General features: G+C 38.5%; 1 protein-coding gene across 1 annotated transcript; it reads right to left on the bottom strand.

Moving 5' to 3' along the window:
• Positions 1 to 24,879: 24,879 nt before the first annotated feature.
• Positions 24,880 to 27,001, bottom strand: LOC145120372 (bidirectional sugar transporter SWEET4-like). The gene is made up of 5 exons (XM_079056199.1): positions 26,910 to 27,001; positions 26,556 to 26,592; positions 25,781 to 26,159; positions 25,370 to 25,489; positions 24,880 to 25,164 (listed from the first exon to the last, which is right to left on the bottom strand). Exons 1-5 carry the CDS (start codon positions 26,950 to 26,952, stop codon positions 25,003 to 25,005), a joined length of 741 nt encoding a protein of 246 aa, XP_078912325.1. The 5' UTR covers positions 26,953 to 27,001; the 3' UTR covers positions 24,880 to 25,002.
• Between the last annotated feature and the right edge of the window lie 205 nt (positions 27,002 to 27,206).

Here is a 27,206-nt window from a genome sequence, read left to right as displayed (position 1 = left end):
TGGATTGGTTGAGCCGCTTTGGAGCAGTGATCGATTGCGAGCGTCAGTTGGTGACTATACGAGACCCTAGTGGGGGAATACTTACAGTTTATGGCGAGGGTACCATGTCTGGGTCAGCTTTCTGCTCTGCTTCCAGGGCGAGGCAGAGTTTACAGCAAGGTTGTATGGGTTTCCTGGCGTACATGATGGATTCGCGGATTGTGTGAGAGAGGTCGAGTTCCATCTCCGAGGTTCCGATAGTGTGCGATTTACCTGATGTTTTTCCCGAGGAGTTGCCGGGTGTGCCTCCCGATAGGTAAGTGGAGTTTCGGATTGATTTGGTTCTGGGAGCGGCGCCTATCGCCAAGGCACCTTATCGCCTTGCGCCACCAGAGATGCAGGATTTATCCTCACAGCTTCAGGAGCTGTTCGGGAAGGGATTTATTCGACCGAGTAGCTCGCCGTGGGGAGCGCCGATCCTTTTTGTCAAGAAAAAGGATGGTTTACACCGGATGTGCATTGATTACCGGGAGTTAAACAAGTTGATGGTCAAGAACCATTATCCACTTCCGAGGATCGATGATTTATTCGATCAGATGTAGGGGGCATCTTGGTTTTCCAAGATTGATTTGAGATCCGGATATCACCAGATGAGAGTATGCGAGGAGGATATTCAGAAGACGGCCTTTAGAACTCGTTATGCGCATTACGAGTTCGTGGTGATGCCTTTCGGGTTCACCAACGCACCGAAAGAATTCATGGATCTCATGAACCAGGTGTGCATGCCTATGTTTGACCGGTCGGTGATCGTGTTCATCGATGATATCTTAGTGTATTCGAGATCCAGAGAGCAGCATGAGGAGCAGCTGCGAGAGGTTCTTGGGGTTTGAGGTCGGAGAAGCTGTATCCCAAATTCTCCACGTGTGATTTTTGGTTACGAGAGGTCCAGTTCCTGGGACATATCGTTAATCAGAATGGGATATTGGTCGATCCGTCCAAGATTAAGGCGGTTATGCGGTGGGAGGTGCCGAGATCCCCATCCGAGATCAGGAGTGTTCTGGGATTGGCCGGATACTATCAGAGATTTATCAGGGATTTCTCCAAGATTGTGGTTCCTCTCACCAGATTAACCCGGAAGGGCGTTACTTTTGTTTGGGGGCCTGAGCAGCAGGCATCATTCGAGACTCTTTGCCAGAGATTGTGCGAAGCTCCAGTGTTAGCCCTTCCGGAGGGAGTGGAGGACTTTGTGGTATATTATGATACGTCTATATCAGGAATGGGCGCAGTGTTGATGCAGAGGGGTCACGTGACAGCATATGCGTCGAGGCAGCTGAAGCCTCATGAGATGAGGTATGCCACCCATGATTTGGAGTTAGGGGCGGTAGTGTTCGCCCTCAAGATCTGACGCCACTATCTTTATGGTGTTCGGTGTACCATATACACGGACCACAAGTGCCTGAAGTATCTCATGGATCATCCCAACCTAAATATGAGACATAGGAGGTGGTTGGATGTGGTGAAAGACTATGACTGCAAGATCTTGTACCATCCGGGCAAGCCTAATGTGGTAGCCGACGCCCCGAGCCGTAGAGTAGAGAGTACTCCGATCCGAGATGCGTGTATGAGAATGATAGTGATAACTCCATTCTTAGATACCATTCGAGAGGCCCAGGTGGAGGCTGTGAGACCGAAGAACCACAAGAGGGAGCAGGTGAGTGGGCAGGTGTCTGAGTTTACGACGGATAGTCGAAGGCTTATGAATTTTCGAGGGCGGATTTGGGTGCCCTATACTGGCGAAGCTCGCCGTATTCTGATGGAGGAGGCGCATAAATCAAGATTCTTGATCCATCCAGGAGCCACTAAGATGTACTTGGACCTGAAGAGAGATTATTGGTGGCCCTGTATGAAGAGGGACGTGGCTTGGGTAGTCGAGAGGTGCTTGACCTGTCGCCGGGTTAAGGCCAAGCACCAGCGTCCTCATGGCAAGTTGCAGCCACTAGAGGTTCCCCAGTGGAAGTGGGAACTGATTTCCATGTATTTTATCACCAAATTGTTGAGGACCGCGCGAGGTGTCGATGCCATTTGGGTAATTGTGGACCTGTTGACGAAGAGCGCTCACTTCCTTGCTATTAGTGAGAGTTCATCTGCAGAGAAACTGGCCGAGATATATGTAAGGGAGGTGGTAGCTCGGCATGGAGTGCCGACATCGATAGTGTCAGATCGGGATGTGCGCTTTACTTCCAGGTTTTGGAAAAAGTTTCATGAGGAGTTGGGTACGCGATTGCACTTCAGTACAGGCTACCACCTGCAGACAGACGGGCAGAGTGAGCGGACGATTCAGACGCTCGAGGACATGCTTCGAGCATGTGTTTTGGACTTAGGTGGAAGTTGGGACACATATTTGTCGTTGGCTGAGTTTTCTTACAACAACATCCACCATTCCAGTATTGGTATGCCTCTTTTTGAGCTTCTTTATGGGAGGAGGTGTCGGACTCCTATCTGTTGGGGAGAGGTGGGACAGTGAGTGATGGGTAGCACTGAGATAGTGCTCAAGACGACTGAGCAGATTAAGCAGGTCAGACAGAGGTTACTGACATCCCAGAGTCGCCAGAAGAGTTACGCAGACAGGCGACGATCCGAGCTTGAGTTTCAGGTTGGAGATTTTGTCCTCCTGAAGGTATCCCCGTGGAAAGGGGTGATCCGATTCAGGAAGAGGGGCAAGCTGGGGCCCCGATACATCGGTCCTTTCAGGGTAACCGTCAGAGTGGGTAAGGTAGCGTACCGTTTGGATCTACCTACGGAGTTGAGCAGATTCATGACACCTTCCATGTGTCTCAGCTGAGGAAGTGTGTAGCCGATGAGGCGGCAGTGGTGCCATTAGAGGACATTCAGGTGCATGCGATCCTGAATTACATTGAGAGACCGATTGCGATCATGGATCGAAAGGTGAAGGTTTTGAGGAACAAAGAGGTACCCCTGGTTCAGGTCCAGTGGCAACGTCGGAGAGGGTCTGAGTTGACTTGGGAGCCGGAGTCCGAGATGCAAGAGCAGTATCCAGAGTTATTTCCAGATCATGAATTCGAGGGCGAAGTCTGATTCTAGTGGGGGAGAATTGTAACATCCAGACTTCCAGGTATATTGTTTATTTATTTATTTTGAGGACTATTGAGCTACTCGACGAGTCAGTGCTACAACTCGTCGAGTAGAGTCGCGATGTGCCACGTGGGATTAATGATCTACTCGACGAGTCCAAGAGTCGACTCGCCAAGTAGACGTTGTGAAGAGAAACCCTAAATCCCCGGGTTTGGGTCCTATTTAAGGGCACTTATAGCCTCATTTGCGGCTCAACTTCACTGAGAGTAAACCCTAATCGGCCTTTGAGCTTAGGAAGAGAGTTTTGAGCTAACTTTGAGTGTTTGGTGCATCTTTTGAAGAGAAGAGATGATTTCAAGCTAATAGACGACAAGGAGTTGCTAGATCCGTGGTTATTTCACCTTAGAGCTTCTGTGAAAGGTATAAAGCTTGCACCTTTCTCATTTTGTTGAGTAGATCTCATGATTTTGGGATTTTAGGGCTTTTTCCATCTAATATGAGGACCTAGAGTGTTTTGAGTCCTTGTAGAGGTTTGGACTTCAGATCTGGACCATGTGAGGTCCCTAGAGTCCAAAAGTCCATGCTTTATTCAGCCATAATAATGCTCTTGAGTGAAAAACCTTTATTAAGGTATGTTTTGGCATTTCAAGCCCTAAGTGCCATGCATGGACGTAAAGCCTGTGACTTTACGTGATAAACAAGCCTTAAGAGTGTAGAGCTAGAGTTTGGGAAGGTTTTTTGCCTAGAAATCATCTGAATGAGAAAAGAGTCTGGATGGACTCGCCGAGTCGAGGAGCCGACTCGACGAGTCGGTTAGGGTTTGTCCCGATGAGCTGGCTATGCTATAACTCGGCGAGTTAGGGGATTACTTGACGAGTTGGACCTTCACGAAGACTTCTGAGGGACGACTGGACTCGACGAGTCACATGAGTGCACTCGGCGAGTCAGGTCAAACTGGGACTGTTGACTCGAGTTTGACTTATGTTGACTTTAGGGTTGGCCAACATGAGTAATGGGGACCATGGAAGGGTAAAATGGTCTTTTACCCATTCCAAGAATTTGAGAGAAAAGAGAAGACAACCTTGGTGTAATTGAGTGCGAATAGAGTATTAATTAGAAGTGGTTATCCTATGTATTAGGCAGAGGGCAGTTCGAGATTTCCGAGCACAAGACTTGTACTTACTAGCTAACGAGGTGAGTCTTCTCACTATACTTACCATGAGTGGTATCCTTGTGTGACTGAGATGCCTTATGTGCTTAATTGTGTTATTGTGTTACTTGCAAGTTATTCTTGTGATTTATGCTTATTGTTGTGAACTTAATGAGTTAGGGCTAGAGGGTCCTCCCGGGTAGTGGGACCGGAGGGTCTCCACTTGAACACATTGACCAGAGGGTCGTATTGAGCTAGTCTCGAGTGGCTAACGCGATATAGGTGATATTTTGGGGAACTCACTAAGCCTTGTGCTTACCGTGTTATGTGTTATGTGTTTCAGGTACTTCTACGGATCACGGGAAGGCGCCGGCCTGATTGTACACACATCAACAATTGATTTGTGATTTAGAGGATCCTGGAGTTTCGAAATATGAACAGTTTTGATATGGGCTTTGATGATTTGACATTGTGACATTTTGTATTTATCGAGACAAAGATGTTTTTAAATTGAGATAAATGTGTTTTTAAATTGAAAAATTTGGTTTGAAATTTCACGTTGTTACACTCATCTGCACATTTGCTAGTATCAAATGTTCCCTAAATCTCCATGATCCATGTTGATGACAAAACGGGATCAATTTCTCCGTTAAATACGGGTGACTTACAATCCATGAACGTCTTGTAACTACAACCTCGCCGTTCACGGTTGTCATGATGCCTTGAGGGTTGTGCAATACTTGGGTCATGATTTATATTTGGTGTACTATACTCGTAGTCCTCTTCACCCCGCCCAAGTTACCTTCATACACACTCATTATTGCATCTCGTGCCTGAGCAACTACATTTGGCAATGTCGCTTGAATCGCCCGAGCAATCTCATCAGCTAACTCTTCCCTAGTGACCATGTTCGTCGCACGACCCCTTCCACGAGCTCGACCTCGACCGCGGTGGGAGCCGGAGCTACCGTGGACAGACGGTGCAGCTATCGGTGCTGTTACAGCTCCTCGTCATCTTCCTCTGCCCCTGCCTCCTCCTCTTCCTTGGCCACGTCCACTAGCGGAATTTCTGGTACATCTACAGGCGCTCTAACATAAGCTCCAATTGGGATGTGTTCATCCTCCGGGGTGACCCTAGCAAACCTTCCAGATATCCTTGAAGACATGATACCTACACGCAAGATGTGGTATAGTTTAGTCGTTTGATTACCTCTCGTTCATTCCGTCTAAGCTTAAGTGTTTATGCAAACACCTAATCTGCTTAAACATCTCTCTGATGCCAACTTGTAACTGTTGGGTTTTAGTATACTACAACATCCTATGGTGCACATACAACCCTAAATACCTTGGATCTATGTTTTCACTAATTATACATGCAAATGGTTTCCAATGTATTAAACCTACAACTAGCATGCATTTGATATAAACCATATAATATACTAGTTAGGATAACATACCTTTTGATGGAGCTTGAAGTCTTGATGTATTTGGCCTTAAAGAGCTTAGCCCCAATAGTGTGGAAGCCTCAAGTGGAATCACAACACATCATAAACAAAGGAGTTCCCTTGAGAGAGAATTCCATACACCCAAAAACACCATGAACTCCAAGAAATACACCAGTCTCGATTTTGGGCAATGAAGTATGTATTTATATGTGGGATTTCTAGGGTCATGGATATAACCCATATCCATACTCATGGGTCTTATGATCCTTGGTTCATGTGGCCCAACTCTTTATGTATCCATACATAAACTTGGTCTAACATGGATCATAAGCCCAACACACATAAATATAACTAATTAACATAATTAGTCCCCATAGATTTAATTAGTCTCTTTTTGATCACTAAATCAATTCTAAATTAATTCTTGATCAATACTAATTAAAACCATATGATTTCATATTAATATATTAGTACTTATAATATATTAATAAATCATATATAACCTTCTCTCAAGAGTCCATCCTAACAAATTGTCCTGATGATATGCAACCCAAATGGATCATGCTACTCTTGGGTCAAGTACATACCAATAATAGTTATGGGCTTAGACATCTAATCCAACAGTCTCCCACTTGGATAAGTTTAAAACTATTATTGCAAGTACGACTTCATAACCCAACTAGCAATCGTAGCTCTTAAAGCCGCTGTCGAACTCTGAACAAATCAATGACGCGTCCATTAGATAAGTGATCATATATTCCTCCATTCTAGATATCATATGGACTGAGACATGGATTATAATCATTCTCTCCATCCATTTGTTATTTCCCGATTTTCAATTTATGACAACTGACTAATTGAATAAATCAAATCAGTCCAGGCTTGGCCAAGCACTTAGGGGTGTCATCACTAAACCATCGAGGGGCCCACAGATATCGCTTTTACCCTTATGAGGTAAAAGGAATGGATAAACTTCGACTCATATGCTTGTACTAACTACTTGTTGAATCATACACAAAGGCACATTTTATAACATCAAGTTACTGATGCGTTTTCGTACAATCAATGTATAATCAACTCATAGTCAACAACTCATATCTCTAGGTTTGAAGAATATAAGATATTATCATCTCATGATTCACTCGTGATAAAATCCATGAAGTGATTCAAATGAGCATGGGTTTAATCCAATACTCGAATCTTATTCCAGGAACACTCATGAATACTACAGCTAAGTCTAGCCACCTAGACAGACTACAGACCAATTCATGACAGTCTTGCCTCAATACCTACTTCCAAAGTATGATTGACTGTGGACGGTTTTAATAACCTAGTTATTCGGGAAGTCAAAACATGCAAAGTGAAACACAAGAATAATACTAATCCTATATGGCCCCAACACTTTGAATGTAAATAAAAACCCTTTTATCTAAGCACCATATTGATTACTCACTATTCATTGTATAATGTTTCGATTTATCAACTTAATACTTGAATTAAAACAATAGTCATGCCATGCTGCAAGCATGCACACTATGTTTACCTACGGTCCTTTCTTTTGTGAAATAGATCAATTGAATACGACTCCAATGATGCTCATTTCACAATCCTAATCCCTTTTGTAAATGTAAGAATACCAAACTCTTGCCATTTACAGTAATCTGTTAGATTCTAAACTTATATGCAATGATTCTCTTGTAATGACTATGCACAAAAGTCACAAAGACTTGGCAACAGACATTACAAAGTATTCCAATGGAGATCAATTCCATGGAAATGAAGTCTCATATTCAAAGTACATTCCTTTGAACATCCTTCTTTGCATTAAGTTTTCTAATCTTACACAAATTCAGAGAAGAACTTCCACCTATGGAAACAATTCCATATTACCATTTTGACTATCACTTCTGAACAATATTTGCCTCTTTTCAGAATATGTCAATATGGTCCTTTCCAAAGTTTACACTATACTTCCAATTGTCCACGAGCAACCAATCTTTGGTAAACCTCAGATTGTCCTCGACAATTGCTTAATCATTTTAGTCACATCCGGTTTTATTCCTTTTTCCCTTCTTAATGCCCTAAGCATTTGGAAAATTTAGAATGGATGTAATCGATCCTATACCCGAAGCATATGGGACACGATTCATGCTATAAAAAATTGTATTTGCCATGTTCTCACAATTCGAACTATGAAGAGGGATGTCGTAATCATAATCGAATTTTGAGAACGCCACATATATAGAATTTCCTTATGTTGAACCATTCCAACATAACATTCATATATATCCTTGACTAGAGTTGATTAAAATCTCAATCTAAGCTTGTAGAATTGGAATGAAGTATAAAATCCTATCCCTTAATTATAGCAAAACAACTTTTCAAAGCGAATTGAAACTTTTGTTTTCTATAATTAACATTGCTAACTTGCAACACGTAACATAATAATCATGCTCCCACTAACCTGATAATTATAATTTAACCAACATAACACTTTATGCTCCCACTAGCTTTGACATGTACCCAGAAATCAGCTGGACTTCTAGAAATCAATACTTTATTGACTTTCTTACCAAAGTTCAGTTTTCTAATACGAGATGCTTTGATAAGACTTTATCAAAATCATACACCTTTTCTTAAACAGCTCACATGTATGTCTAAACAATTTTAGAACTATGAAAAGGGATGTCGTAATCATAGTCTCGATTGTTTAGACCTTTGCCATTTCTCACAAGTCTATGTTAGTATGCCGGTTACCCACACACGCTCCACTAACGACTTTGAGAATGCAAATATCACAATTGCTATCTAATTAAAACCTACCTAGTGAAAGCGTTTCCTCACCATCATTTTCATGAATCGGAGAGAAACCTTATGACACTTAGATTTTATTTTGTATGTGTTCCTATCCATGTGAATTTGTCAAAACCATAATCACAAGACAAGATTAATGACAAATCCAAACGCATATGGACCGAACTTGTGCAGTCTTAACTTCTTGCCACCTGGCAGCACAAGGGCCTGCCATTGCTTCCAAGTTGTTATGCAACCGATTGAGAACTCTCAGAACTCATATGCAAATCCAACTTTAACTGGAATGGGCACAGAAATAGGAATGTGTCAACACGAAAGGTTATAAACCTCAAGTCGTGTACTAGTGATAAACTACAGGTTTTATTCTTGATTAGACTTTTTCAAGATCTTTTAAACTCCCACTGTCCTCTTGACATATAAGACTCTCTTGCCAAGACTCAATCCTTGACAAACAAATATTCAAGAGATAGTGCGGATTATTATCAAGTCAAACACTTCACACAATTGGCCTAAGTTGGTCTTTGTTTTATACAAAACATCACAACTTACCAATTTCAAATGTACAAGAGTAGAACACAATTTACTCTTACATTTGACAAGTGTTATAAACCTTCTTAAGATTATGTCACTCAAGTTACAATCTTGGAGTATTACTCTAAGACTCAATTTTGGAACGAAGTATGATTCATCTTTTGATTTAACCAATCCAACAATTCACGATTCCTCTTCTTAGTCAAACAAATGCACTAAGATGTCCTTAGAGAATCAATTGTGATATGGTTTCATAATCACTAAGATAATCAAAAAACATGATACTAAAGTACTCTCCCATCTTTTCAGATTTGAGAAACTTTTATCTTTCTGTCTAATTTGATTCTTCTCATTCGTTCTGCCATACATTGAAACTTTTCCAATGTTTCAGAATTATACTTAAACTTGTAAGTATAACCATATTTACTGAACTTCAGTAAATCATAATGAATAATCTTATCGAACTTTGTCTGGTGGACTTGACCAGCGCACACCCAAGTGTACCCGATCCCCTAGTCCCTCTCTTGACTCACATATACATGTGATCAAGGAGTTAGTCTCAATTTCCTAAAGATGAAAATTCTCATTCATCATACAATACAAGTTGTATGATTCCAAGTTTCTATCCAACTAAAACTTGGTTGATGAGAATCTTTCCTTATTTGGTAAATTATGACACTACCACTAACGAAAGAATCAATCCATTTTCCAATGTTGCTATCAATGGAATCATATAAAAAACAATTTTTCACAAATGCCACTGTAAGGATATTTAAAGTAAATAAAAAAACGAAAAATTTTCTTTTATTTAAAACTTGCGGAAAACTTATCCTTACAATGCAAATGCATATGAAAACTATGTTGTTATCTATTCCTAAGCAATCTATCACAACTCTTAAGCAGCAGCTCAAAAATTCTGATCACCGACCCAATGATCGAAATCCATCTTCGCGATCAGAATCAGCTTACTCTTCTTTAAGCTTCCTCTCTTTTCTTTGATTCTTAAAACTTCAACATGTGACCCAGTCACATCATGTAATAAGAATCTCCAAATAGGAACTTAATAGAGTTAGATAGTGGACTTACCTGAAGTAGAGTCAAACTTTTTGACTTGACCAACCTTATGATCTTTCAGGTAAATAGAGCAGCTTTGCAACCAATGCCCCTTCCTTTGGCAATAGAAACATATGGACCCTTTGGGAATGGTACACAAGACTATCTCAGACTTAGCCTTTCTCTTTACCATTTGGTCAACCAAGTTGACTATGGCCGATCCCTTTCCATTGGCAAGATAAAGATTTTCTGGATATTTAATGTTACCATTGTCAATGTCCATGAAAGTTTCAGAAGTTGATCTTCTAATCAAATTTGCTTTACCAGTGCTCCAAATCATTGCTGATTCAGCAGCACCTAGTAAATAGAAAAGATCATTAAGGGTCATGTCATAGTCTATTTCACAGTAGTCCTTAAAGAACTCACTATGTGACTTAGGAAGTGATTGAACATCCAACTTCCTCAAGACTTTGACACCCAACTCTCCCGGATTGTCAATATGTGACTTCATCTCCAAGATGTGAGCACACATAGACCTTGCTTGTCAATAGGGCTTGAGTGACCTTGAATTATTCAAGAACTTGTGGGTTAGGGAGAATAATTGGAGGAGGTGGAGGTGGCGGTAGAGAAGCATGATTTCCATGAACCAACCATGGGACATCATCTTCATTAGGAAATCTTGATCCTAGGGATTTGGGAAGATCATAGTTGTATGAACCAGACATCTAAAATGGGAGATCTTCAAGTTAGTTGATTTAAGTCCTTAATATAACACCCAATATGAAATATTAAGGCTAGGACCCAACACATTACTTTATAACTTGGAAGAGGGATGCCGTAATCCAAGCTATAAAATATTTGAAGGTAGGCGAATGACGATTCACCAATTTCCACCATGAAAACCGAAATAATTTATTAGGTTTTAATTGGATTTGAAACTCCTAGATCTTTTGAGATTCGTTGAACTTTTCAATGGCATGTTTCAATCTCGATTGTGCCCTCTCAAATTTTGTGACTGGGATGCCGAGGATCACAAAACAAGGTGTGAATAACCATGCAAATATACTTGGTACCCTTAATATTTACCACTCTATCGATGTGCCGGTTAACCACACGCGCTCCACCGATACTATGATAAATATTAAGTTACCCTTTGCCTACCTTGTTAAATCCAGGTTAGTGTGCCGGTTAACCACACACGCTCCACTAACGACTTAAGCAAAGTGCAAAGTGTAATTTCATGGGTTAGCACCAAATTCACATTTTCCTAAGTAACTAAGATTGGGAATTTATAAAATGTTTAGTTACTTAGTATTGATCATTATTGCTTTCAATGAAGGGAGAATTATAGTCCTTGTCCTACCCGTTCGGCTAATGACCCATCACCAGTCAAGGAAGCGGTGGGTGAGAGTGGACACCCATTAAACTGCCATTTTATAGGCAGTAACCCTATACCCCCCTTATAGACCGACTTCGTGAATGAGGCCTAGTAACGGTAAGACTGACTTTGTTCTTATACATATATATATTATTAACTTATAATACTATAAAGTATAAGGGTTGAATTTTAACTTTTAAAATTCTAAGGACTTAACTTGGAATTAAAGTATTCATGAGGGGAAACTTTACAAATTCCAAAACTTGAGGGAAAGTTTTGAACTATTGAAGAACTTTTCAATTCCATAACTTATGTGTTTAAAGTAGTTTTAATGAAAAACTCTTCAAGTTCCATAACTTGAGGACAAGTTATGGAAGACTTTAAAACATTTAAAAATGAGACTCTCCATTTTTCATAACTTATGGAAATCTTATGAGTTTTAATAATCATAAATGTGACTTTTCATATAACTTGAGGACAAGTTACAAAAACACATATTATGAACAACTTTTAGATCAATTTGGATTGAAAACATATTATCACATAACTTTTCTATTAATCTAAATCAACTCATAAGAACAAGATAATTCAAATCAAACACTTTTCATGTAATTAGCCTAACCATTAAACTAATACAAAACATGAATCTATTGACAATTATCTATGAAATTGGATTAGCATGAACATTACCACATCAAAACAGCTTTACAAGTTCAAAAAAACAGTTTAGGGTAATGTTCCTAGTCCAATTTCAGCCAAAAACCTCGAATATATGCTGTCAGGGGGTTCAACTCGTCGAGTGCATGAACCAACTCGACGAGTTGGATGATTTTACACATGGACTCGTCAAGTCCCTCAATAGACTCGTCGAGTCCCCTGTCCAGACAGCAAAAATTCGATTTTTTCAGCTTTTTTCAGCAAATTGCATCAAGTATAAAAGAAAACAAGCATTGGCTCTGATACCATTGTTGGGTTTTACTATACTACAACATCCTATGGTGCACATACAACCCTAAATACCTTGGATCTATGTTTTCACTAATTATACATGCAAATGGTTTCCAGGGTATTAAACCTACAACTAGCATGCATTTATATATAAACCATATAATATACTAGTTAGGATAGCATACCTTTTGATGGAGCTTGAAGTCTTGATGTATTTGGCCTTAAAGAGCTTAGCCCCAACAGTGTGGAAGCCTCAAGTGGAATCACAACACATCATGAACAAAGGAGGAACTTGAGAGAGAATTCCATACACCCAAAAACACCATGAACTCCAAGAAATACACCAGTCTCGATTGTAACGCCCGTGTTTCTAGGCTAGGAATTAATATTGACGTAATAGTCTAGGTTAACCTTTGTAACTCATTTTGAAGAAATGAGAAGGAATTATGTGAATTATGTGTTTTATGCTTAATTATTAGGATTTAATTAATTAAGAATAAAAATGAGCGTCGAAAATAAATATTAGATAAAGCCGATATCTATTAAGAAAGTTGTAGTGGTCATGACAAGGATTCCAGATATATAAAGAATATCGAAATCCGAGTTATAACGAAGAAGTTATGACCTGTCGAAGTTCCGCGACAAAACCGACACGGTGTCGAATGACGTAAAAAGTGAGTTTTTGATAAACTAATTTTTAGCCTTAGTGATCTAAATGAAAGTCGTAGTGTTCGTTAAACCAAGAGTATGCATAAAAAGAACCCCCAAATCTGACTTCGTATGAGGAAGTTATGATTTTTCTAAGTTTCAGCTTAGCAGTAGACAGCTAAAAACTCGAATTTTAGATCGAGTGATTTTTAGCGGACACAACCTAAACGAGAATCGAAGGTCTCGTCAATAGTAGTACAACGGTAAAAAGACAGACGAAAACGGACGTCGGATGAAGAAGTTATGAATTTTTAACGGATTTCCTGTCCCGGTCTGTTAAAAATAATAATATTAAAATTAAAGTCAAAATTAGCCGACGAAGTCTAAACGAAAGTTGTAGAGCGTAATTTTACCTACGCGTGCATATAAAGAACGTCAAAAACGGAGCCCGTATGCGAAAGTTATGGATTTTAGAAGTTTTGGCTCAAAAATCGAGAAAAACACGAAATCCGAGGAATTTCGCATGGACAGACTTCGGCCACATCACCCGGATTCTCGCATGCATGCCACGTGCTCGTTGCTGATTCGACCGAAGGGAGGCCCAAACGAAGCAGGACGCGTGCTCGGTGACTCCTCGCATCCGAAGCCGCCTCGCCTCCGTCCGACGCGTGTCGCACCAGGTGTCCGAGCTTCGCAGGCGCGCCACCTTCCACTCCTCGGACCATAGACCTCGGTCCAATCAGAAGCCAACACCTGGAGCCTCGCACGTGCGTGCCACCTGCCCCTCGGATCTGCTGACATCTGTTCGCTTCTCAGCCCTCGGATCAGAAGCCTCGCCCATATAAATAGTAGGGTGCGAGACCTCCCGTGTATATTTTGGAAAAATGTAGTTTTACACCCTTTAACCCATATTTCTTCCATTCCAACTTCCCCCAAAGCCTCGGTATTATACCAAACACCCAAAATACATTCCGAAGTGCCCGAAGACCCGAAAAAATTTATCTTTTCGGTTTTGAAGCCCAACCCTCGCAGAGCCCGGTTTCTCAATAAAACTCTCGGTTTTATTAGAAACGATCGTTTTCGGAAACGAAGTGCTGGCCGATTATCATTAAATCAGGTGAGTGTGTAGTCACTTTCATCTTACACCTAGATATGAAGTATTTTCTATAAAATACGTGCTATGTGTAATTATATTAATTGTTTAATTGAGGTGACTGTTGAATAGATGTTTTATACAAGTTTTAAACTGTATATGTATTTTATCTACAAATATGTTGGGTAAAACATGGGTAGACGAAATAGTCGATGTGTGTTAAAATGAAGAGAGGCCTCGATGTTGTTGTTGTTGTTGTTGTTGTTGTTGTAGTCGTCTAGCGGAGTATAGATGACGACCACGGACCTTTCTAGACAGTCCAGTGGAACGCTAGCAGGTTCGCAACCTGTAGGTGTTGGTGAACTATATGTTCATTGGCGTACTCCATCCCCCTCATGGTTGCCTTTAGGACATGTATGGCTGAGGAGTCCCCCTTAGCAGTAGTGTCCATCCTGATGATAATCCTTAGGCTAGGTCCCTTGTGATAGATGTTTAGGGACGTAAAGTGAGGATAACGGGAATGGGTAATCAGGGTTATTGTTGATTGATGAACTTAATAAGTTTATTATTATTGTGGGTTGAAAACCCTATATGCTCACCAGGCACCCAAGCCTGACCCACTCAGCTTTTTATATTACATGTAGTGGACCCCGAGCATAGTCGGATGATGATGAGAGATTTTTGGATTATAGGCCAGTAGTTGTAAATAACTGTGTTAAGGCTTATAATGTCTTGTTTATGCTTTTGATCTGTATCGGAACATGACATCCCGAGGTTTTGATATAAAATGAAAATATATATCTCTTAAAGAAAGGTTTTGATAAATTTTTATCATGTTTTGTTTTGGGAACAAATTCCGCAACATCTTTTAAAAGGATTACTCTGATTTTATTTTAAAAGCATAAATTAAATCGGTTCTTTTTGGCCGAGAAATTAGGGGATGTCACAGTTGGTATCAGAGCATTAGTTTAAGCAAACTAGGAATTTGTAGGATTTCTAGACTTAAACTTAGAATGCTAAGTGATGATTGTGAGATGCGTGTCTACCATATTTTAGACACGAGCACTAGTTTATTTTAGGAAAGATGCCTAAAATGCTTTTATGTGCTAAATGCTATATGTTTGCCATATATTCCATTATTTGTTCGGATCTATGGTCTGTTGCCGACCGGATCTGGAAACCTTATGTGTGTAGGATTCTAAGCGTACGATTACGATATTAGAACTAACATGTAAACGTTTCGGAGTGATAAGGAGAATTTAAGTATCTATCTAGGATAAAGATCTAAATTCGCCTTATTCGGTATATAGATTATAATGGCAAGAACCCGAAGTGGAGCTGGAAATGCAAATAGAAACCAACAACCTCAACCCCAAGTGGTGGAACAGGTGCCTATACTAGGAGCTGCACCAGAACCCATCACCATGGTTGGAGTACAAGCCATGATTCAGACGATGATGGCTGAACAAAGGGAGGAAATAAGGCAAATGTTGCTGAACAACAGGAGTGAACCCTCAATTTCTGTTGAACAACCTGAATTAAATGACAGTCAGTCTGAAGAAGGAAACAACAGTAGATCTGTTGGTCATAGTGAACCGCTTGTGGTTGGGAGAAATAACCACGAGGATAGAGTGGAGAGAAATGGATGCAAGTATAAAGACTTTATGACTTGCAAGCCATCAACCTTCACTGGAAAAGAAGATCTCGTCGGAGTAATGGATTGGATCTCGGAAATGGATTTGGCTTTCATGACATGTGGTTGCCAAGGCAAGTTACAAACCACATTTGCAGTGCGTCAGTTCAGAGGTAGCGCTGCTCGTTGGTGGAACACTCTGGGGAAAACCCTAAGACCTAATGAGCCACTGCAACTGACTTGAGCAGAGTTCTTGGTGCACTTCAAGCGCAAGTACTGCTCGGCCCAAAATGTGCTTGAGCTAGAAAACCAATTTCTGACGTTGAAGAAGGGAAGTATGATCGTTGATGAATACACAAATAACTTCACAGACAAAATGGAGTTTGCTTTGCGTATTGTCCTAGATGAGCTGACAAAAATTGACAGGTACGCAAAGGGACTTCCATGGGAGTATACAGTGCCAGTACATCAGGCAATTACTTTGGAGGTAACTATTTGGGCTGCCAAGTCTGTTGAAGATATGATTAAGGGGAGAGCCGCCAGCAAGTTTGAAGTTGGCGAAAAGAGAATGTTTGAATGAACTTCAGGTTCCAATAAAAAGAACAAGTTCTCGAAGACTGGTTCGAGTAAATTCGGAGGAGGAGCCGAAGCCAAGTGGTGTGACAAGTGTAAGAAGAAACATGTTGGGAAATGCAGCGAGGGAGTCACTTGTTACAAATGTGGAAAGCCTGGGCATTATGCCAATGAATGCACCTTCAATAAAAACGTATGTTTTGGGTGCAATGAAGAAGGGCATGTTTTGAAGGATTTCCCAAAGAAGAAGGATGCAGCAAAGCCCAATCTTCCACCAAAGCCGAATGCGAGAGCCTTTCAGATGACACTTGAAGCTGCGAAAGAAGAAGCCGATGTCGCTTCAGGTACCTTTCTCGTAAACGAATTGCGTGCCCAAATTTTTTTTGATTCTGGAGCCAATTACTCCTTTATTTCGCATGAATTTGGTAGAAAACTAGCTTTGCCTGTAGATAGACTAGTTAATGCTTTAATAGTCGAGGTTGCTGGTGGCAAGTTTATACCTGTTAGCCATCGTATGAAAAACATCCTCATTGACTTGAATGAGAATAAGTTCCACGAGGAATTATTACCTATCGAGTTAAATGGTTTCGACATAGTTCTAGGAATGGATTGGCTTAGCGCCAATGATGCCGAAATATTGTGTAGGAAGAAGATAGTAAAAGTAAAATCGCCAGGGAAAGAGTCGTTTATGTTGTATGGAGACAAACGCAGAGTAAACTCTGGAATCATTTTCCTAATGAAAGCCAGAAAGTGTTTGGTCAAGGGATGTACATCATATCTAGCATTCGTGATCGATGCTAAGAAGGAAAAGAAGGAGGTGCAAAATATTCCGGTGGTGTGTGACTATCCGGAAGTCTTTCCCGAAGATCTTCCCGGATTGCCCCCTGATCGACAAGTAGAATTCTGTATCGACTTGTTACCAGGAACGACGCCAATAGCAAAAGCACCGTATCGACTAGCACCAACAGAGATGAAAGAGCTTATGAAACAACTTCAGGAGTTATTGGACAAAGGTTTTATTCGACCTAGTTCATCACCCTGGGGAGCCCCGGTGTTATTTGTAAAGAAATAGGACGGGAGCATGAGAATGTGCATCGATTATAGAGAGCTGAATAAAGCAACAATAAAGAACAAGTACCCGTTGCCGAGGATTGATGACATGTTCGATCAGTTGCAAGGTTCGAGCTATTTTTCAAAGACGGATCTTAGGCCAGGATATCATCAGCTAAAGATAAGAGAGCATGATATTGAGAAGACTGCATTCAGAACAAGATATGGACACTATGAGTTCTTGGTTATGTCGTTCGGACTAACCAATGCTCCAGCGGCTTTCATGGATTTGATGAACAGGGTTTGTAAACCATACCTTGATAAATCCGTGATAGTGTTCATAGATGATATTTTGATTTATTCAAAAAGCAAGCAGGAGCATGACAAGCATCTGCGTGAAGTGCTAGAAGTTCTGAAAAAGGAGAAGTTGTATGCAAAGTTCTCCAAATGTGAATTTTGGATTCAAGAAGTCCAATTTTTTGGGTCATGTGGTTAACCAAGAAGGGATAATGGTTGACCCAGCGAAGATTGAAGCTGTGATGACGTGGGAACAACCGAAGAGTCCTACGGAGATCCGAAGCTTTTTAGGATTAGCTGGATATTATCGAAGGTTTATCCAAGGCTTGTCTTCGATCGCTACTCCATTAACATCTTTGACCCACAAAGGAGCTACTTATACTTGGAATGAGAAGCATAAGGAAGCTTTTGAGAAGTTAAAGAAGAAATTATGTGAAGCACCGATTCTTTCTTTGCCTGAAGGAGTTGATGACTTCGCAGTTTATAGTGATGCCTCTGGAGTTGGGTTAGGTTGTGTTCTGAACCAAAGGGATAAAGTGATAGCGTATGCATCGAGGCAATTGAAAGAGCATGAAAAGAACTACCCCACTCATGATGTGGAGTTGGCAGCGGTAGTATTCGCCTTAAAGATATGGAGGCACTATCTTTATGGTACTAAATGCAAACTTTTCATTGATCATAAGAGTCTTCAATATCTCTTTAATCAGAAGGAATTGAACATGAGACAACGACGTTGGCTAGAGTTACTCAAGGACTACGACTGTGAGATACTTTACCACCCTGGTAAAGCAAATGTTGTTGCTGATGCTCTCAGTCGGAAGGTAAACCTTGAAAAGAAAAGGCCAAGAGCGTTGAGAATTGAAGTTGTCTCTACAATTGTGGAAAGTATAAAGAAAGCTCAAGAGGAAGCTTTAGAGAAAAATGACCGAAAGGAAGAACGTTTGGGCAAAACGTTAGTGTTTGATACAAACGGTCAAGGACTGAAGGTATTCCAGGATAGGATTTGGGTACCTAAGACGGGAGGAGTAAGAGATCTTCTGATGGAAGAAGCTCACAAGACCATGTACTCGATTCATCCCGGCAGCACAAAAATGTATAGGGATCTAAAACCCTACTACTGGTGGCCGACGATGAAGCTCGATGTTGCTAAGTATGTGGCCGAGTGTGTAACATGTGCTAGGGTTAAGGCACAACATCAGAAACCGTATGGGGGTTTAGAACCTTTGCCTATACCCATGGGTAAATGGGAAGACATCACCATGGATTTTATGACTAAACTGCCCAGAACAAGGAACGGTCACGACATGATTTGGGTGGTCGTTGATCGCTTCACTAAGAGTGCGCATTTCATAGCAGCCAACGAGAAATGGTCTATGGATAAACTTGTGAATTCTTAGGTGAAGGAAATTGTGAGGCTTCACGGTGTTCCGTTAACGATTGTATCAGATCGTGACAGCCGTTTTACCTCAAGGTTTTGGAGGAGTCTACAAGAGGAATTGGGTACCAAGTTGTGTTTGAGTACAGCTTACCATCCGCAAACCGATGGTCAGAGCGAACGAACAATTCAAACGTTGGAGGATATGTTGAGAGCATGTACCCTGGAATTCCAAGGTAACTGGGATGAACATTTACCTCTGGTAGAATTTTCCTATAATAATAGTTTCCACTCGAGCATCAAGATGGCACCTTATCACGCTTTGTATGGAGAAAAGTGTCGAACGCCGTCATGTTGGCTGGAAGCTGGGGAAAAGCAGTTTATGGGACCTGAAATAGTCCATCAGACTGCTGAAAAGTTGAAAGTGATTAGGGAAAGGATGTTAACTGCTCAAGATCGTCAAAAGAGCTATGCTGACAAGAAAAGACAACCGATATCCTTCGAAGTTGGAGATTCGGTTTTACTTAAAGTCTCACCATGGAAGGGACTTATAAGATTTGGTAAAAGGGGAAAATTGAGTCCAAGGTTTATTGGACCGTTTAAGGTTCTTCAGAGGATCGGGAATCAAGCTTACAAGCTAGAATTACCGTAAGAATTAGAGGGTATTAATAACACCTTTCATGTGTGTTATTTCAGAAAGTTCACGGGAGATGTGCCCGACATAATTCCAATTTCTGAATTAAGGTTGGATGAAAACAAGAGGTTAATTGAAGAACCTGAGGCAATCGTTGACCGTAAGACTAAGAAGTTGCGACGCAAGATGGTCGATTTAGTGCTGGTGCGATGGAAACATACGAATGGGACAAATCTCACCTGGGAAACGGAGAGTGACATGATGAGTCGCTACCCGCAGTTGTTTGTTGATGTGTGATTCCGGGGACGGAATCATCCTAAGGGGGAGAGAATTTTAACGCCCGTGTTTCTAGGCTAGGCATTAATATTGACGTAATAATCTAGATTAACCTTTGTAACTCATTTTAAAGAAATGAAAAGGAATTATGTGAATTATGTGTTTTATGCTTAATTATTAGGATTTAATTAATTAAGAATAAAAATGAGCGTGTCGCACCTTTGTAACTCCTCGCATCCGAAGCCGCCTCGCCTCCGTCCGACGCGTGTCGCACCAGGTGTCCGAGCTTCGCAGGCGTGCCACCATCCACTCCTCGGACCATAGACCTCGGTCCAATCATAAGCCAACACCTGGAGCCTCGCACGTGCGTGCCACCTTCCCCTCGGATCTGCTGACATCTGTTCGCTTCTCAGCCCTCGGATCAGAAGCCTCACCCCTATAAATAGAAGGGTGCGAGGCCTCTCGTGTATATTTTGGAAAAGTGTCATTTTACACCCCTTAACCCATATTTCTTCCATTCCAACTTCCCCCAAAGCCCCGGTTATTATACCAAACACCCAAAATACGTTCCGAAGTGCCCGAAGACCCGGAAAAATTTATCTTTTCGTTTTTGAAGCCCAACCCTCGTAGAGCCCGGTTTATCAATAAAACTCCCGGTTTTATTAGAAACGATCATTTTAGGAAACGAAGTGCTGGCCGATTATCATTAAATCAGGTGAGTGTGTAGTCACTTTCATCTTACACCTAGATATGAAGTATTTTCTATAAAATACGTGCTATGTGTAATTATATTAATTGTTTAATTGAGGTGACTGTTGAATAGATGTTTTATACAAGTTTTAAACTGTATATGTATTTTATCTACAAATATGTTGGGTAAAACATGGGTAGACGAAATAGTCGATGTGTGTTAAAATGAAGAGAGGCCTCGATGTTGTTGTTGTTGTAGTCGTCTAGCGGAGTATAGATGACGACCACGGACCTTTCTAGACAGTCCAGTGGAACGTTAGCAGGTTCGCAACCTGTAGGTGTTGGCGAACTATATGTTCATTGGCATACTCCATCCCCCTCATGGTTGCCTTTAGGACATGTATGGCTGAGGAGTCCCCCTTAGCAGTAGTGTCCATCCTGATGATAATCCTTAGGCTAGGTCCCTTGTGATAGGTGTTTAGGGACGTAAAGTGAGGATAACGGGAATGGGTAATCAGGGTTATTGTTGATTGATGAACTTAATAAGTTTATTATTATTGTGGGTTGAAAACCCTATATGCTCACCAGGCTCCCAAGCCTGACCCACTCAGCTTTTTATATTACAGGTAGTGGACTCCGAGCATAGTCAGATGATGATGAGAGATTTTTGGATTATAGGCCAGTAGTTGTAAATAACTATTGTAAGGCTTATAATGTCTTGTTTATGCTTTTGATCTGTATCGGAACATGACATCCCGAGGTTTGATATAAAATGAAAATATATATCTCTTAAAGAAAGGTTTTGATAAATTTTTATCATGTTTTGTTTTGGGAACAAATTCCGCAACATCTTTTAAAAGGATTTCTCTGATTTTATTTTAAAAACATAAATTAAATCGGTCTTTTCTGGCCGAGAAATTAGGGGATGTCACATCGATTTTGGGCAATGAAGTATGTATTTATATGTGGGATTTCTAGGGTCATGAATATAACCCAAGTCCATACTCATGGGTCTTATGATCCATGGTTCATGTGGCCCAACTCTTTATGTATCCATACATAAACTTGGTCCAACATGGATCATAAGCCCAACACACATAAATATAACTAATTAACATAATTAGTCCCCATAGATTTAATTAGTCTATTTTTGATCACTAAATCAATTCTAAATTAACTCTTGATCAATACTAATTAAAACCATATGATTTCATATTAATATATTAGTACTTATAATATATTAATAAATCATATATAACCTTCTCTCAAGAGTCCATCCTAACAAATTGTCCTGATGATATGCAACCAAAATGAACCATGCTACTCTCGGATCAAGTACATACCAATAATAGTTATGGGCTTAGACATCTAATCCAACAGTAACACCCTAATTTTCAAATATCAATTAAATGGAAAATAATCATTCCAACATCTTCCAAGATCAATTCTGAACTTACTTATAGACTAAACTACAGCGGAAGCAAAATAAAATAAAATAAAGTCTTCAATTGAAGAACTTCAGGTGTTACGTCTTTGCGGAATTGAAGAACTTGTTAAATAGTTTTCTGGGTTGCGCACATTTAAAATTTCTAAATGGGTAAGGCTAGGGCCTAGTGAGTTCGTGTTGCACATACATGTCCATCACTTGAAAAAACAAAAGGTTTTATAATATAGTTTCAATAAATCATACAACAAACATATCACTAGATGTCATAATTTAGGAGAATGATTAATAATCCAGAGAAAGTACCAAATGTCCATTTCCCTTCTCCTTGAGACAACTCATCATCCACTGTACACAATTATTTTAAATATCCTAGGAAATGAGTATGATTCTCAATTTCCATCCCCGCCGATCACACACATCCGTCATGCTCACGGCGATTAAACAACCACCCGTTCCCGCTAAACATGTCATCCAAAAACACACACAGTAGATAACAACTATAAAATAACATTTGCATGCAACCATACTTATCGTAAAACACACTGTCAATAAATAAATTAAAACCACATAATAAACGCATGACAAACATTTATGTGCGAGCAACCACAGAACACGAAAAACTCATATCGTAACCGACAAATTCTAACCGAAGCTGCTAACCTGCACCCTATATTCCAACAACACGTTTTCTAAGGCAACGTCCGAGAAAACTTCCTATGAGTTCATGGTATGTGGTTCGACTATTCGTATGTCTCGTTCGACCAACTAATATTTTAGTTATAATACTAAAAATATATTGAACTGTATATTTTTCTAAGAAAATAATAATAATGTATTTATTAAATAAATTGGGCAGAAGTATACCAAAACTGCAGGGGCTGAAATGCAAATGTTAACAGATTTTATTGTAAAAACTAAAAGTAAGCAAATTCCCAAACTACAGGGGCTAGATATGTAACAATGGTTTTAAGTCACGAAAGAAACATTGGATTAATAATACTTTGATTTAGAAAAAATGACATGTTATTTAACTATAAGGTCCCTTTCTGTAATTATTGGGTTTTGATTCTCAAAAACAAAACGTAAGGACCACAGTACCAACAAATTTTAGTTGTTAACTGTGTATGTGAATTACATGGGTTCATTTTAAAAAAAATATGAAATTCTAAAAAGTTTGAATTTTTAAGAAAAAAATAGAAAAATATTAAATTATTAAAATTAAATTGTTTGTTTTTTTTTTAAATTAAACAAATAATTTAGATAAATAAACAAATGAGACTAATGAAACTTTAATTTAGAAAATTTGAAGTTAGAAGGAAGCCAATTAATGAAATTGATATGCATTTATTATTACACTTATTGCAATTATTACATTTAAATACTATGTGGAAATTAATAAAATGAAAAAAAACCAGAAAATATCATGTGGAAAAAAAATTAATTGAAAATAACCATAAAATGACATGTGGGCAAATCAATAAGAATGTGACATTTGACAAAAAAAATTATTTATTAGAGAGGATTTATAAAACAGAACTCACTCTCTGATTTAGACCCACCAAAAAACGGATCCGAGCTGCCTCCTTCTTAACCCGAACATCTTTCTCTTTTGTTTTTCTTCCATATATATTTTATTTACAGCTCCAATTTTCCAGGATAAACATTAAATAGTTATGTAAAAATCAACGTAGGCTATCTCCAGATCTTACTAACATAAATCGACATCTAAAATTTTGAAAGAAACATCACAAAATTCTAAAATTCATTTTTTTTCCAAAGACCCATTATTCATTTTTTTAATTACTCATTTCTTGGACGAAACAAAGACATATAATCAACCCAAACCATGAACCACACACCCGTAATATATTTATACAACTAATTTGAACTTAAATCGGAGAACCATACCTTGATTTGCTAGAAGAAGACCCGAAACCTTCAAGAACTTATCTCTTCGATTTTTCCCTTAATTCTCAACGATTTCTTATAATTCCAGTGGGGTTTTCATAGGTTTTGACGAGCTTTATATGATGCCTAACATTGTAACTGCTAAAAACTTATGATTTTCTCAAATTTACTCCTCCATTGAAGGTGACGGGTTTTAGGATTAAACCTCATTATTTTGCCTAATTAAAATTAATTACACCTAATTTTATTTCTAGAAAATAAACAGATATATTAATTAGTTATAATTTCTAGAATATATATATATATATATATATATATATATATATATATATATATATATATATATATATATATATATATATATATATATATCATTTTCTTTTATCTGAGTTATCACACGCGTCAAGTTTCAGAATGGGTGGTGGAAGTTTCTTTTTCAAAAGCAGGAAATAGTTTGGGAGGAATGATGGGATCAATAACTTGATAGCCCCAACAATGTTTTTTAAATAATTATGAGCAAGATGTGTATCAGCTCTTTCTATTTTGATTCTATTTTGAGGGTGATAGGAATGATATTTTTGATGTTGGAGACGACAACTGTAGGGTAAAATAATGATATTCAATCTTTTTATGTTTTCACATTGGAATCAATTCCTCATATACAATATCTGATATCTGTAGTTGGAGATATTCTAGGACTATATATTACAAAAAATAAAGAAAATATTTAATCATTTATAATTAAATACCGAAAGAGAAGAATCAGATACATGCATCAAAATCAATATCTCTAACAAATTAGCCACCGATTATAACCGTAGTCGACTTCTAAGCTACCATATTCGTTTTTTCTTCCAAGTTCCAACCAAATGATAATAATTCTACTAAACTATATACCTTTTATTTTCCATAATATAGAACAATTATGTCAAAAGGTCAAACTGTTTTTATAAGCCGGGTGATAGCGGGCTTCGGCCCATCGGGGCATTTATGGGTGGCTTAGTTGGGCAACGTTGCCTTTCTCCATCACAGCTAAACCCATTTCTGCTTTCTCTTTTCTTGCTTCCAATATTTGCTTTGTGGGTTTATAGAATGTTGCATATAGTATGAGTTGGAGAATGCCAAGTAGTGCTCCAATCCCATTTGGCACCTGTTCAAAATAAAATATTAAGGTATATACTTTAATTACTTTTATAAAGTTTTCATTTTTTAAATATAGTTGTGTGATAATATTTCATAAACCGTAAACATGAAGTAAAACTTAAAAAAAAATCTTCATATTCTAATTGATTAGAGATTTGTACAACGCTAAATAGAAAAAGAAATTTATGCATATAAACGGAAAAGTCACTTACTGCGATGAAGGGATCAAATGGGAAAAGGGCATACAGAAACCAACAAAGTCCGTTAGAGAAGCAAAACAAGGAGAGAAGAAAAGGCATATACTCCACGCTTTTGGTTGTGATCACCAGTTTCTGTGTTATATTCATGAAAATGTCAATTAATATACATAAAAATATATCAAGATGTAAAAAGTGTGTGGATTATGCATAATCGAATCAAATGATTCATATTCTAGGTACTGATATACATGAAGTTTTTGGTTTACCCGTCAAACAAATTATTATGAAAAAAAAAACTCCTAAAGACATATATTATACTGTCGGACCCATGTAGGATAACTAATAATAAATTAATAATGAAAACTTAATATAGAAAATATATTAATTAACATGATTTGTAGAAAAACTGTATTTTTGACATACCATGACAGATAATGGTGAAGCATACATAAGGATATTAGCCGCAACGCTTATGCTACCAACAATAGCTGATCGCTTCTGCGTTGTGTGCACCAGGGTTAGCACCACAAGAACAAGTCCTCCAGACACTAAAATCTCAACTAGCATCACCAATGCAACCCTAAGCCTCTTTCTTGTGTCCGAGAACATTAGAAAGATGACTAAGTAGATTAACTCGATTGCAACCCCAGCTCCATTGGTAGTGACCACAAGTAGGCTGTGCGGGTGCACAAATGGCATCCCATACAACACCCATAAACCACAATTGAAAAACGATGCCAGATACGGGATTGGTGAATACTGTTCTACACTTCCTTTTTTCCATATACGAAAAAAAGTTGGCCTGAAAATTAAATATTTAGATTTTTTGTTAAATTTAATATTTGTAAGTGAAATAAATTAAATAAGAGCAATTTAATCATTTTATATAGGTAACAAGTAACAATTATTTCTATAATAAAATAAAACCACATGAATGACTTAGTTAACAAAATTATTGGACTGAAAGTGCAAAAGCCAGATAACCACAATGACCATTTCTGTGATTTAATCTATATCAAGTGATGTTTTTCTTGAGACTCAACTTAGAAGTATAAAGTTAAGGAAACTAAAGATAGGAAAATAACAATTGGTAAGAAAATATAGTAATGTTAATTTGATTAAAATTAACATATGTAAGTCATTATACTCCAAAATAACATTCAAAAATGATTTTTTTTTTAATTGTTAATGAACTTACACTGTTGACAAGAACAATGTGACTGCAGTGATATTTCCTGTCAAAAGAACAACTAATCAGACTCTTAATTAACATAATAACAAAATTATATGAGAAACAAGTTCTTTAACATATTTATAAGAATATGCTTCAATTATATTTTAATTTTAAAAGGCTAGTTTATAAAATTAAAATTCTTAGTTTAAATAACATGACTTAAAACTAATTCAAATTTCTATAAAATTTTGTACAAATCTTATACACAAAACTTTACTGATATTATATTTAAAAAATATAATCCTAATTCATGATTTTTAAATTATCATGCAAATGCAATACTTAAATAAATTAAAAAAAAAAAAAAAAAAAACGTACCTGCGACACCAAGTGTTGTACGGATAGCTTCTTCAGAAACCATAGCTGAGACTGAAAAGTTGCTTCTTGTATGAATTTTTTTGAAGTCGATAACACACCAATTTATAAATCTTATGATGCTGTGAAAAGACGTAATTGCCCTTAAGAAGATTTTTAGTGAATGACAAAATTGCCCTTACACGTTAGTTAGGTTGCAGCATGTGTAAAGACAAAATATCAATTATTCGAGACACTTTTCAGTCAAAAGCATGTTATTTATGTATTTATATTTTTGTGAAAATTTTGGAAAGTTAATAG

Source organism: Lactuca virosa, chromosome 6 (genome assembly GCF_052849685.1).
Source record: "Lactuca virosa cultivar CGN04683 chromosome 6, Lactuca_virosa_CGN04683_v6, whole genome shotgun sequence".
NCBI classification, from domain to species: domain Eukaryota; kingdom Viridiplantae; phylum Streptophyta; class Magnoliopsida; order Asterales; family Asteraceae; genus Lactuca; species Lactuca virosa.
The sequence above is the reverse complement of the archived record's forward strand: the minus strand, read 5'-3'. Positions and strand labels throughout refer to the sequence as shown.